Source organism: Athene cunicularia, assembly GCF_003259725.1.
Source record: "Athene cunicularia isolate RWA chromosome 8 unlocalized genomic scaffold, athCun1 chr8_part1, whole genome shotgun sequence".
Taxonomy (NCBI): Eukaryota; Metazoa; Chordata; class Aves; order Strigiformes; family Strigidae; genus Athene; species Athene cunicularia.
In genome coordinates this window covers 1052629-1067098 of record NW_020799109.1, presented here as the reverse complement: position 1 = coordinate 1067098, position 14470 = coordinate 1052629, and the positions used below count along the sequence as shown (strand labels likewise).

The 14470-nt window shown below is 43.5% G+C and overlaps 2 protein-coding genes across 2 annotated transcripts in view; both read right to left on the bottom strand.

Moving 5' to 3' along the window:
- Positions 1–916, bottom strand: part of PTGER3 (prostaglandin E receptor 3) — a 7443-nt gene extending 6527 nt beyond the window's left edge. Inside the window, exon 1 of the mRNA XM_026853847.1 lies at positions 875–916. Coding sequence (XP_026709648.1) covers positions 875–916 — 42 coding nt within the window. The remainder of the gene's footprint in view (positions 1–874) is intronic.
- A 3492-nt stretch (positions 917–4408) lies between these two features.
- Positions 4409–14470, bottom strand: part of ZRANB2 (zinc finger RANBP2-type containing 2) — a 38799-nt gene continuing 28737 nt past the window's right edge. The window contains exons 5-13 of the mRNA XM_026853843.1: positions 14222–14274; positions 13984–14092; positions 12679–12761; positions 10890–10966; positions 10190–10327; positions 9177–9349; positions 6949–7035; positions 5045–5209; positions 4409–4492 (exon numbers count right to left, since the gene is read on the bottom strand). Of these exons, the coding sequence (XP_026709644.1) occupies positions 4429–4492; positions 5045–5209; positions 6949–7035; positions 9177–9349; positions 10190–10327; positions 10890–10966; positions 12679–12761; positions 13984–14092; positions 14222–14274 (949 nt within the window). The 3' untranslated portion in view covers positions 4409–4428. The remainder of the gene's footprint in view (positions 4493–5044; positions 5210–6948; positions 7036–9176; positions 9350–10189; positions 10328–10889; positions 10967–12678; positions 12762–13983; positions 14093–14221; positions 14275–14470) is intronic.

Here is a 14470-nt window from a genome sequence, read left to right as displayed (position 1 = left end):
TGACTCGAGCGTGGCCAGAGAAGGGCAACGGAGCTGGGGCAGGGTCTGGAGCACAGGTCTGCTGGGGAGCGGCTGGGGGAACTGGGGGGGTTCAGTCTGGAGCAGAGGAGGCTGAGGGGAGACCTCCTGGCCCTCGGCAACTCCCTGCCAGGAGGGGGCAGAGAGGGGGGATGAGTCTCTGGAGCCAAGGCCCCAGCGCCAGGCCCCGAGGGAATGGCCTCAAGCTGCCCAGGGCAGGGTCAGGCTGGCTCTGAGGAAGGATTTCTGTGCAGAAGGGGCTGTTGGGCGTTGGAATGGGCTGCCCAGGGCAGGGGGGAGTCCCCGGGATCCCTGGAGGGGTTGAAGAGTCGGGCTGAGCCAGCGCTGAGGGATCTGGGGGAGCTGGGAAGGGTCAGGGGGAGGCTCATGGTTGGGCTGGAGGAGCTGCGAGGGCTTTGCCAACCCAGATGATTCTGGGAGGTGGTGGTGCCCATCCTGCCCGGGAGCTGCCTCTCACCAACCCCTGACACGTCCCTGTCCCTGTCCCTACCCGCTGCTCCTTGTGTGCCGAGGGCTGCACCTGCCACCTCTTCTCTCTGTCCTTAACTCTCAGCACTGTTTTAGCACCGTTGAGGCCCCACCAAGCCCTTTTCCAGGCCGTAACTGACTCGATTAACCACAACTGACTGACTCAACACCCCCGAGGAGCCGGTGACAGAACCCGACAGCCACAACAGCCCCTGCGTGCAGCACCTTCAGCTTTGTGCCGCTTCTGCGTTCCCAGGTCTGTGGTGGGACCTGGCTTGTCCCCCGGTGGAGGGAACAACTAGTCAGAGAAACCCTGCAACCCTTGTCACAAATCCTTGTTTCATGTCACAATAATTCCTTCGCCTACCAGCAGGAATTTCTCATCTTCCTCTATATAAATCAACAACATCCAGGGATTTCAGTAATTTTTGCTGTCAGAGTTAACTATTTTAATAAAGTTCTAACAGCCGTACAGGTTAAAAGTGCCATTAACAAAGCCTAGTTTAAAATACTGCCCTGCTCAGATTTTTACTTTGCCCGACTCAATGTGCACAGACTAAATCACGAAAGGGGTAGAGCTGCATCTCTCCTGAAGAAGAGCCACATTAGAAGTCAGGGTTTGCTGTATAAATTATTGAGCTGTGGCTCGTTAATTCTCTGCTTTCTAGAACATTTACAGCAATTTGTCCTTAAACGAAGGAACTCGTTTTTTTTTAATCTGGCAGACAGACAGCAGGATGTCATTTGCAAAACAAATCCAGTGCTGGGGACAGTATTCACACTGAACTCAGATGTACTCGGCTTAAAGCAGAAAGTCTGGGAAAGTGTGAGGGGAAAACACCGTTTCCCCTCCTCCCCGCTCTCCCCTTATTAACTCCAACAGGGACTTGTGCTGAACTCGCAGGAGCTCCCAGCCAACATCTCCCCTGGCCCCTCCACCCTTTGGAAAGCTTTTGTGCCACTACTGGGTCCTGCCCTCCCCGCAGCTTGACTGGGTCTGGGGTCCACAGCCAGCCCCTGAGAAAGCATCACTTTATTAGTTCCATTTGCCAAACTAAGTATGAAGCACTCCACAGATTTTTTTTTAAAAATTATTTTTTTCCCCCCCAATAAAAATACTACCCATTTTGATAACGGGAGGATAGGTAAATTGTGCAGGACTTGGCTCAAAGCTGGTGCCGTAATAAAACCGTTAACGGAGCACTGCTGCCTCCTGTTGCTCCCTTCTCCAAATTTTGGGGAAGTACAAGTATCTGTACTTTCATACTTAAAAAGCAACCCAACCCAAACACCCTGTTACCTGGTGTGGAAATGAAGCAACCTTGTTTTAAAATGTACATGTTGTTACATCTTCACGTGTTTTATTTCCCGTTGACTGACCCATCTGAAGAAAAAGGAAACTGGGTTTTTCAAGCAGTGGATTTTGCTCACTTGCCCGACTTATATAAAATGAGCAGCTACTCTGCTTTTAGAAAAATCACTTTGTAGCTTTCAATTGCCACAAAAGAATGCTCATGCAAACCCACTGCTACTACTCATGAATGTATTTATTTTTTCTTAGAAAAGCGTTATTAGCCCTAAACTTAACCTGACCAACACTTCCTCTGCCGTGACACATTTCACTGATCTTTGATAAAGCTGCACAGAAATACCCACTTATTTCTACAAGCAGCAATTTATCTGATCCCAAGGAAAGGAAAGTATTTTCTAGTGGAACATAAAAATTTACTGCTGGGTCACTGGAGATAATTCTACCCCCCGCCCGCACGAGCAGCCTATTACGGTAAACCTGTAATGCTTTCTCACTGCCTGAGCTTAAACCAGGCTTTGTGTCTTAGCAGAGGTGGACCACAGCTAGTTCTAATTTATTTACCAGTCCAGTAAAAAAAGAGGAATTTTGCATCATTTCCAACAGGCACGCAAAAACCACCACAGTCGCTCTGCCTTTGTGTTTTAAAATGCAGACATCAAAATACTTTCAACGTGCTGCCTCCTCTACAAGCATTCTGAAAAAAAGATACGGAACGCATACGGAGGAAACACCCTGGAGTTTTTCTAAAAGTTCATTTTAAACGCGCTGCTGTCGAAATACAAACATTATTTTCAGTACTTAAAGAACCGAAACCACCTGAAAATTTAGGATATGTGCGGCCAGGGAAAGGCACGCAGGGCCCGTGCACGGCAGTAACAGAGACCACCACCACCAGGATCTGTTGGGGGAGGGTACAGAGGGATTTCCTTGTTTCCAAGAGAAAGCACTCACTGCACGGTTAACTCACAACTTTTATTTACACTTGTCTACAGAATCATTTTGCCTTACATTTTATCTAAGCCAAATGAAACCAGAGCTTGCCTTTGTCTGTAGCCTATCATTTGCTAAATTTAAAAACTTTCATCTGTTAAGTACAGCAACAAATTTTAATACAAAGCACAAGAAAAAAAACCCCCAAAGGCTAACAACATAGCATCTATTTGATCTGATTTTTACAATTTAGTAGTTGGACTTTGAAGTCAGAGGCACAGTTACAAGACTAACCTGCTCTTGTGCAATCTACACACATTTAGCATTGAAATTAGATAGAAAAGAAAGCATTAAAAGAAGAAACTGCAGAGCTTTTTTTTTTTTCTGCAAAAAGATTATCAAAATATTTCTACACCAAAACCATTTCACTTGTATACCAGAAAAAAAAAAAAAAAAAAAAAAAAGAGAAAAGAAAAAGAAAGCAGACTGTAGTTTTTAAATTTTGCTCCGTTTGTTTTTGTGCAGTCCATTTAAAAAAAGCAGCAGTCAAATAAGGGTTTGGATGTTTTACTATCGAAATAAATGCAGATATATTGCTGTTTGCTTTCTTCAAAAGAATAATTTTCCTTAACATACTTACCTTGTGATGGCACTGAAGATACTTAAAACCTTTCTTAACCAAACGGAGCTCAAGAGAGACCAAGTTTTTTGATATTGCTAGTAAAATAGATTCAATAAAGCATTTTAAGCCATAAATTATGTTTAAGGGAAAAAGAATGATTGATGAAGAACACATTTAAGATGTCAGGACTTTGTTCTACAGAGTTTATTCATTCTCACTTTTAAATATAAATAAAATTCCGATACCTTGAAAATTTTAGTCAGCCCCAAATGAATTTAGACGGCCTGCAGAAGCTTCACTAGATTCCGAGAAGCTAGTTCCATATTCCTCCATCTCAAGAGCAGATCCTAAACGATCCTTCTCTGAGAGGATGGCAGGGTCCAGGGTCCGTGCAGGTGGAAGCCCCCAGCCCGTCCCCGCTGCGGAACAGGCAGGTCGCTGAGCGCGGGGCCACGCCGAGACGCGCCCCAGGTCCCCAACGTCCTCGCTCAGGGGACCGGAGCCCAGCTCGCTCTGCACCCTCGTCCCCCAGGCTGGGCGTGTCACAGCTAAAGAGAGGGGCACCCGTCTATACTGCTACTTCAACACGGAAAAATAAAAAATAATTAGACCCAAGTACTCACTACTGTCGTCCGACGGGGAGCACCAGCCCTAGGGCTACGCTAATCCTCTGTGGTCCCACAGGAGCTTCGCCAAGCAAGCTCAGGACTGGGGTTCTTTCCCCCAGTCCTCGGGCTGGAGCAGAGCTGTAGGAGAGCAGAGCTGGCCTGGGCCTGCCCATGCCTCCGAGAGAGCCAGGGACCGAGCGACCGAGAGCCTCTCCTTACCCAAATAACAAAACCTCACAGCACCTCCGAGGAGTTTATGGCTTAAAATGCTACTTCACTTTTTGTTTCATGAATGAACAAAGCTGCAGTTTTCCAGAAAGCAAGGACAGACATGCACCTCTACTAGCAGATTTAGCACTTCTGACCAAGTAAGACACCAACTTCTTAAAAATGTCTCATGCACTGACTGGAATTTTTTTTTTTCCCCCCTAAATGTGAGCTTTAATACATTATTTCTTTTTAGAACTTGTACGGGAACCAGAATGGGAAGATCCAGATGATGATCTGCGCCGTCTGTAAGATATAAATGGAGAAAGCATGCAAAGAAATAAGTTGAAATTAATTTTAGCATCCACTCTGAGTAGTCTGTATCCTATAATAGCTGGAAGCCAAGTATATCTGATAGGGGCCTTTTAAGAATATAGAAATAACTCTAAACCACTTTAAGGTCGTGAATGTGAATTTAATACTAAAAATGTAAGTTTAATACTGAGAGGAGAATACCATTTCTGAATGCAGTATTTACTTATGAAAATAAATCAATAATGTACACATTAACACTTTCACACACGGAAAGAATGGTGACCCAGGTCTTTCTATTGAACATGCTCTTAGCAGGAAGAAGTTTCATTGGAGGGGGAGAAATAAAAACCAAAAAGCAATTACAGAGGTTTTAATAAGAAGTAAGAGTAGGGGAAGTGAGAAAACTACTTTTAATATCAGAATAACTGATCGGATTCAATTCTTTCCCAGTAAATCTCAGTCCTTCAGAAAAAAATTAAAAAAAAAAAAAAAAAAAAATCACACATTTAAATACACCCATTCTTATTCTACATAAACCCAAACCTTTCGGGTGACCGTGATCTCGATCGTCTTTTTTTGCGATCACCAGATGAAGAAGATCTAGAACGACTTCGCTTCTTGCTTCTCTCGGGGGAAGATGATGAACGAGAGCTTGAGTAAGATCTTTTCCTTGGGGTGGAAGACCCCCTGTAGGACCTGGAGCTGGATCTTTATTGATTAAGAAATAAATCAGATTTAATTCTGGTATAATATAGAACAAACAAAGAAAGAACAAAAAGAGACAGTTTTCACGAACGCTCACTACTCTAGTTACAGCAGTGGTTTGGCAAATAAACGTGTGGATGCTTTAATACTTACTCCTTAGTTATCTGCCAATAAAAGACTTCTACTGCCATGGCAGTTCCCTTAATAAATTTTCCTAGACAATGTTTCTTGATATACAGACCACCAACGGTTTGGAAACCTCTTCCCAGCATTCACCAGAATGACACGTTTTGACAAAGAAGCGGTGGGAGAGTGGGACAGGAAAGCCCATGTAAGGACCTTCCTCAGGAGTTAAATTCAGAGCAAAAATGGCTCGAAAACCACAGATGCAAGGGTGATTTAACACCGGGCCACTCCACATTAATGGGTAGTTCACACTGCGGATTTGGTCAGCTTACTAGAACAGTAAAAGCCCTCAGAAGGCACCTTTACAGATCTCAAAATAAAGTTGCTGGGGAGTAAGACGAAGGTCTTACGCAGCCGGAATATTTTTAAAAACCTCTCAGAGTACAGTCATTTTGGCATTTAAAGAAAAATGAACCAGCTTCGCTTACAAGCACTCAAGAATCACTTTGGTTATCTAAAAAAAAAATAACCCCTAAAACCAAACCAAGAAAAAAAACCACATATTGAAAAAGTATGAGCTAGAAAGTCCTAAACTGCAATTCCAAAATTATATAAAAACACCTGAGAGGACTTTTTTTTTTTTTCCAAAAAGCTGGATAAAACATTTTAAAAAACCCAACAACACCGTGCATGCTGTCGGCAGAGGATTTTCAGGGTTTCCACTGGAAATAACAAAGCAGTCCTGTTTCACCCAAGCCGAGGGTGCGCGGAGGATGCCGTGTGGCACGAGCGAGTAGGCCCGCGGCGGGGGCACAGGCACCCTTCATCTCCTCCTAACATCACGGATTCCACCTGGCGCTGCCTCTCACGGGCCCATCCACAGCCACGTTCCTGCCCCCCAAGGGCATCAGCACCATTTGGCACCGGTCTTCCCAACTCAAACTTCCTTATTTAAGAGTTTTAAGATTCTCCACATGCACGGAGATGGGACAGTTCTTCATTCCAGTGCCAAAGGCCAGTCCTGCCCCAGGACGCCCGTGCGGGGACACCTCAAGGGACTCAGGCGCTTTTCTGACCCTTCCCCGGTTACCGCTGTGCAGGAAACACCAGCTCCCTCCACCTCCTGCCAGCTTCTGGCACGACTGACTACCCACGGTTTTATACGTTCCCCCCACATTTATAAAGATCGTGGCAGCACTATCTAGTGGAAGTTAAGACACATTCAGTAAGTTACCACTAAACACAAACCCAGAAGCATAGAGTGTTTGCTAACGTTCTTCCACATCAAGTAGCCAAAGTGGAAACAGTAAAACCAGCAAAAATTACGGGAGCAAGGAAACATGCATTCAAATTCTTCTTCCTTCCCAGTGAAGATCTGTGGCGTCCACTCCTCTAGCTTAGATCAGACTTAAAACTCTTCAACCAAAACCTCGCATTCTCAAGAAATACATCTGTAGTGGCAACCACCTCGTGCAGAGACCCCAGGCATTCTGACTTCCAAGATAAAAACGAGTTAATGTTTTTTTGACCGGCATAATTTTTACGATGAAATCAACAAGCGGTTGGTTCTTCTGCCCTTTTTTCTCTCTGCAAGGAGAGAGTGCTACCTCATTCACCTTGATTTCGACCCACGAGATCTAGAGTGTTCTCTGGAACTGGAACGAGATCTTGATCTGGAACTGGAAGAACTCCTTGAATGGGACCTGAAACAACATGGAAGATTCTTTTTCCAGTGCCTGACTTGTATTTAGCAGAATAACTGCTACTGGTAGCAGTAGAGACAACGATGCATCAATACAATTTGGCCTAGAGTCACTAAAAAAAGTGACAATTTCCTCCTACTTCCCCAGTATCACCACAGTGCATTTTAAAACAGAAACTTTAACACAGTAAGATGGTGCATTAGAAAAATTGATAAGGTCAGCTTTTAATTACGTTTCCTAAAACAGAACACACAAACAGGATTGCAGTTATATGGCAAAATGAAAAAACTGCATATCTATTAATTATTTCGTGAAAACAATGCCTTCACTTTTGATTTGTGCCTTAACTTGAAAACCATCAGTTTCTTTGAAAAGCAGAGTGGGTAAGAGCATTAGCAGTAGGTGGTTCAAATTCTCCCCAAATCAGTCCTCATGAACACTTTGTAAGCAGTTTCAAGATTTTCCCCCGCGCTCAAAGAAATTATTTAGTTAATTCTTGGCTAATACACGGCCATATCTAACACTACTTGTAACTAGTCAAAATTATTTTCAAATTTGTCATGTTGATGGGTTTTCTTGAAAGCACAAACCACAGAAGTTACGTGAAAATGACAGCAGACTTGCAGTAACCACTGTAAAAAGAAGGCATGGCAATCAAACTCTAATAATCTTTTCAGGAAAAAATATATTATGCATGCTGACATGGTAACAGGATAAACTGGGAGACTGACTTTTGCATTTTACCGTGCAAAACAAAAGCAGTGTGAACACACGCTAACTAGAAAATGTATTTAAACCTTTTTTAAAACCACAAAGAAGTATTCACAAAAGGCAACTGGTATTTCCAGTTAATTATCTGTAGCTAGAAGCAAAAAGTTCAGCCGAAAGTTGGAAGACCCCTAGCAAATTTCAGTTACCACAAGCTGCTTTTTGCTTCACTGTTAACATCTATGAATTAAGGAACAAAGGTACAGGCAGATGAAGTTCTTCTGTCTTCTCTGACCTTGCCAGCCCTACACCCCAGAAGTGGCCCCCACCCTCACACCGCCACCTCCTCAGAGACCTTCCCCCACACCTGGCTTCACATAAAAAGCTGCCAAGAGCCGGGCAGCTCAGCCACCAGGACGGGCTTAGTGCTCCTCCTCGGGGCCAGGCGGCAAACACCCATCTCGAGACGGCATTTGAGGGAGCAGGGAGGCTGGCGATGGGTTTTGGGAAGAATGGAATTTGTCACAGAAGAGGCAGCACGAATAAAAGCATGAGAGCGATGGGGGAAAGCCAAAGCAGAGCGAGAGGCTGGTATCTGTTAGTGTGAGGGTCTGAAGAGGCCGGGCGGCGAGAGCAGAGAGGTGCAGTTACAAAGCTGGGGAGATAAGAAGAAACTTGAACTTTCTGTACAACCCCATGAGCCAGTACTGAGCTGAGGTCTCAAACCAATCAGTATAATCCTTGTATCAGTCGTAAGGCAGCTAAAAAGCTACAACGTGATTTCCATCACACAATTACAAAATATTTATTGAATTGTTCACGTATTCCCAAATTTAAATAATAGCGAGAGACCTTAAATCTACCCAGTGGACCTTTTTTGTGGCCCCACGGTCGATATAAACCTTAGTGTTATTCTGACAGCGTCACCAGAGCTCGTCATCAAACTAAGTTCAAGTTTCTTGTCTTTATTTCAGGGATTTTTTTTCCACTCTGCCCTTTCACTGAATCTCTCTGGAGTGCATCATCACTGCCCTCTTCTGCCGCCTCCTCCCACTTGAACAATACCACCCTTCTGCTTCTCTGCTCAACAACTCCACTCTGCACTGCTAAAAAAAGTTCACCTATTGAATCACATATGGCCAACAAGCCTAAAAATAAAATCGAAAATAAGTTATATTTTTTAAATTTATGTGAAGGATTCAATTGAAATATCAGCTTAAATTTACTAAAACAAGCGACAAGACCCATAAAGCCTCCCTACTGGGGATCCACAGGTCAGAACAGAACGTGATCTACCTGTGTAAATTCTGTACAGAAAATTGTTAACATTATTAAACTAAAACTGTAAGGCAATCAAGAAAAAAAAAAAAGTAAATAAAGAAGTTAGATACTGACATTTTGCCTGGCGTTACCCTTGACCTGTACCCGTTTACCTGGACCTAGACCTTGAGCTTGAGTGAGAGGATGAGCGCGATGAAGATCGGGAGTGGGAAGATCGAGACTTAGAACGACTGCGCCTATTGGATTTCTTTTTCTTATTAGTGTCCTCTTCTTCACTGGCATCAAGATTATATTTTGAAAGGTCAGCATCATCTTCATCCTCATCCTGAACAAATGCACATATACAAAAAATACTTACGAAATATTTTGACTGTTTCTCTCAGTTAGCGGTTTTTGCTTATTCTACGGTTTATTTTGTGCTTTTTTCCAACCTTTGAAATACTTTTGTTGGTGCATTTAATGAAATTAAAAAATTTTAACAGTAAAGAGGGACTGAAAATTTGTCTTTCAAAGCAAGCTGTCAAAAAGCCTGCAAAAACGCCATCTGAAGTCCCATTTTCTCTCATTTAATGAAGTGAATGAAAATACAGGCATTCACTCTCACCAGCTACCTTAAATAAGTGCCTGGAAGAATGTTCAGACTCAGAATTTGGAACTGTGTGTAATTCTGCACAGACGTGTTTCATACCCAGAGTTTGGTGACTGCTGGGTTTAAAATAAGCACATACACGTGTCTCTGCAGGGCTGCTCTCCAAAGACGTGGACAATCTGTGATGATGATCGTGTACTTCAGGAAAGACAAAAACACCCTGGATATTTTATTCCATTTAAAAAAAAATAAATTTGACATGATTTTAAAAGGTTAAGAACATTCCCTTTATGTGGTGACCATACATAAAGGTTCCAAATAAATTTTTGATTCTGATCTCAAGATAAGATTTTAAATTTTTATGCTTTAAAAAAAAAATTATCCTTCTTTGAATGCAGGTATTTAGAACAAAAGAGAGCTTGTGCACATGCTTCACAGAAGCTGCAGGCACCACTCTTCCGAGTTACCCCTCTGCACTGCTCTAACAGCAGCGAGAAATACAGAGCAAACCTCGCCTAAACAGCACTGCCGGAATAATTAAATATAATTGCTAGAAAAAAACCCCAAACACACTACCTCATCCAATTTATATTTGGAGAGATCTTCATCCTCATCCTCCTCATCTTCCCCTTCAGATTCCTTATCTTCTACTTCCTTCAGGATAGATACGGGACCCACCGGCTTCCCTCTGTACTTTTTCTTTTTGCGTCCGAACTAAGAAATTTGATTCCATTAGCATACAATTTAATCAAAAGTCATTTCCAATTGTACTTTCTGATAAAACTCCGACGACAAAATAAATATGCATCCATTGCAAATAAGGTATTGCTCAAAGGGAAGGAGCAGTCTCACACAACATCCGTTAGCAAGAAACTTCCCAAAGAGATGTTTGCCTTGGATACACACAAGATTAAAGGAAACCTGAATTTATCAAAAGAGTGGTTTATATTTGTGCTACGGGATATATGTATTTACAAACCAGTGTTGAACATCTGGCTGAAAACCACACGTATGACCCGAAGCCAGCTCCTGGAGAAGTTTAACAGCCTGAACGAGTTCAATTCAAACCCATTCTTAGTTTTTAACCCCCCAAAAGACAAAGCAGATGCATTCACTTTCAGTTCAAAACTTCCACACCCGGTGTCTGACAAGGAGAGGCAGCGCAATGTACTTCTGACTGGTGCTTTTCCCCGTAGGGAAACCAAATGCAAACGTGTCCTAAACACAAACCCCACCACGTGCGTCCCTCCAGAGCGGCACGTGCAGCCCCTCTTACCTCATCATACTCCCCGTCGGATTCCTCACGTTCTATATATTCCACATTCTCCCGTTCATTAAATCCTCCTCCGTATCCTTTTTTTTTTTTTAAAAAAAAAAAGGGTAAGACATGACAATCTCTTGATCCGCACCAAATTCAGCACAAAGTTTATTCTAAACTTTCAGAGAGGTTCTGGAAACCTTTGGTGGATTTATAAATATATGCCCTAAGAACGTAATATAATCTTGGGAGGAACATGAATTGTTCCCGTACACGTTTATTAAATGTGGTTTCCCAGAAACCTAATTGAGAGAGTGGATTAAGACACATAAACGACGCAGCAGCAAGAACGTTTAAAAGAATGGAAAAATAAAAAAAGTTTCTGGATTACAGCTGTGCTGAGCCAGCACCTTCCCAGCAGAGCCAGGGGGGGCTGTGCTGCCTGACACCGCCACGTCCCCGCGGGGCTGGACAACGGCTCCTGCCCCCAAAAACCAAACGCCTGCCCGAGAGCAGCCGGCAGCCAACTCGGGGGAGTGGGCAAGGACCTGCGGGGCGAGGGCAAGGCTGGCCAAGAGCCTCCCCCAGCCCCGCCGGCCCTCGGGGAGCGGCAGGAGCCAAAGCGCTGGTCCTGTGCCCGCACCCCACCGCCCCAGGGCCGGGGCCCGCCGGGAGGCTCCTCCTGGTCCTCTGCAGCGTGTCAGCAGAAAACTCCCAACGGCTCATTTCAATTTCAGCTGACTGCGTCACGTACTGCAAGCGTGTGCAGCGTGCCGGGGGTCCTGCACGTGACCCCAAACCTACGCTGAAGGGCACCGGAACTCGAAAAATTAACTAGCAAAAAATATCAAGTCAAATATTATTTAATCGATTAACTAGCAAAAACTATCGAGTCAAATATTATTTAATCGATTAGCAAAAATATCGAGTCAAATATTACTTAACAAGAATTCAAATCAAGTATTTTTAATCAAATAGCAAAAATATCAATTCAAATATTTTGTTATCAAACAGCAAAAATACTGAGTTATTATTAAATAGCAAAATATCAAATATTATTTAAATAGCAAAAATGTCAAAGCATTATTTAATGAAATAGTAAAAATAAAGAACCAAGTATTATTTAGTTATATGAAATAATTAAAGTGTCTTCATATCCTTACAATATCAAGTAAGAATACTAAAAAAAAAATAAAATTCTTTTTCTCTGCTCCTCTCCATGCTTCTTTTTCTGCAAGCATTGGTGTTACAGTCTGTACATTAAATTCTCTGCCGACCCCTCCGCAGTGGTAACAGTGTCTGCAGGGAGGAGCAGTGTAAGGAAATCCTCTGCTCGAGTTACCAGCAGCTTCATTGGAAACGCAGGAGGAATTTAAAATGTGTCACAGTGTGCCCAAACCTCAGGAAGAGACAAGAGTCTGATGTGAGAGCCTTCACCCGCTGCTCCTGGCACTGCCCAGCCCTCTCTAGATGGACACCACATACACACACACACACACACACAGAGCACTTTCTGGGGTGTAATAAAACACAGCCTCACTCCTTCCAAACGTCTTAGTATCAAAATCAAACACAGAGGCCATTTAAGCTCAGTGTTTGGTGACTTTCCACACGAAACCACCACGTACTTTACACACCGCTAGAAGTAAGCAAGTCTAAGAACCTACAGATGTATCCACACACACAAGATCAGTCAACGCTGCTAGTTCTGCTGTGAAAACAAACCTTCGAATTAAATTATACTGTGACTTATAAAAATATTTTTTCTTACAGGAACTTGAATATTTTAAAACCATGTACATCTTACCTGTCCTTTCCTCCAATTTAGCGTACTTTGGAGTATTACACATATTACATTCTGATCTTCTAGCCCAGTTCACGTTACCACACCTTCAGAGCCCAAAAGAAAAAAAAAAAGAAAAAAAAAAAAAAAGAAACATTTCAAATCAAAAGCTTAAGTGTTGAGGCAACACTTCCAAGAAATCGTAAGGATGAATTTGCCAAGTTTTAGCAGGGACCTGCAGTCACTAGTACATCGCAATTAGCACCAAGGCCAACGGGCACCAAGCCACAAGGAACTTCAGGGGAGTCTGTGGTATTTCACCAGCACGAGGGTGACAGAAAGAGCACCACGCTGGGCAAATCCAGGGGGAAGAAATAAAACTCCTCGGCAGACGAGTTGCCAGAGGCAGCACGACACAAAACGTGTCAATGCTCCTCGTTACTCTTCAGGAGTGGCACTCACAGCTCAGAGCAGTTAACGAAGAAGCTACCACAGGAATAATCTTACGAGCAGTCATCGTCCTCTGCCGAGGTACGGCCACAGCTACAGGCTTCCCTTACTGCATTTCCACCTCACAGAGCCCTAAAATGCCGCTCCTGCTTCATCCCTCCCTAGCACCATCACCAGGGTGCTCCTGAGGAGGAGGCCGGCAAGACACAGCCTACTTAGGGACCACAATCCTGAAATGGGCCATTAAGCCGATTCCCTCAGACACTGGCGCTGCAGAATGGCCCAAATGGAAACACCTCAGGCTGAACACAGCAAAGTTCTGACAGAAAAAAAACTGAAAAAGCCAGATCTCACTGGCCAGACAGCTTACACAACCAGCAAACCCCAAAAGTGCTCCAGAAAACCTGACAGCATCTTTCCAAAATCAAAACATCTTATTAAAAGTAATCCTCTCCTAATTTAGATCTTAATATTCTCAATTGACAGCTTGGAGAAGCACCCAAGAACTTAATTACGTGCTAAACTTTACTCGTTAAATATGCAGGGAATGTTACCAATAAACCATCGTACTGTAGCACAGGTGTTACTTCCATCTACACGTTTCTTTGGAGCTTGAGAAGTGTCTCAGCTTATCAAAGGAAAATATAAACTTTTACCTTTCTAATCTTGATTTTTTAATCTTTTTTTTCCCAGTCACTTGAATTAAGAAACTGCTCTGTGGCAAATAAAAATGAATGCTATCCTCACAGCAAAGCACTACTAGTGGAACAGCTGCCAGTTCTGATCACTCTTCTCTCCAGTACAAGTAAATTTATACCGACGACATTACGCATCACACTGGAGGTGTGTTGTGTGGCTGTAAGAGAACACTCTGCGTACGTTTTACACTGCCAGTCGTTAGCACTGAAGAGGCCACGACTCTTTTCAGCAAGTGTCTTTCCTATTTCAGTCCCTCCAGCTTTCATCATTTTGGCTTCTGTTGTTTTTTCTGGAAAAGAAAAAAAAAACAAACAACCCACACAGTTCTCAAACGTCTTCCTTTACCATTAATTAAAAAGACTCAATATTATTTTTAAAAAGGCAGAGGAGAAAGAGATAGGTGATTTCAGAGACTCACCTCTCCCACATCTGTTACAGCTGGTTCTCCTGGCGAAGTTAACGTTCCCACACCTGGAAATACAAGGCAGAACGAAGACGCGAGTTAACTGGACGCTGGAAGACGCACCCACACGGAAAACGCCGTTCCGTTTCAAGCGGAATTCGTTGCAAACCGAAACGCCAGGTTCCTCGGGCCGTGCCCGGCCGCGGGGCGGGCTGCTGCGGGCCCCGCTGCACGAGGGGGGCCGGGAGCTGCGAAGCCCTGCGG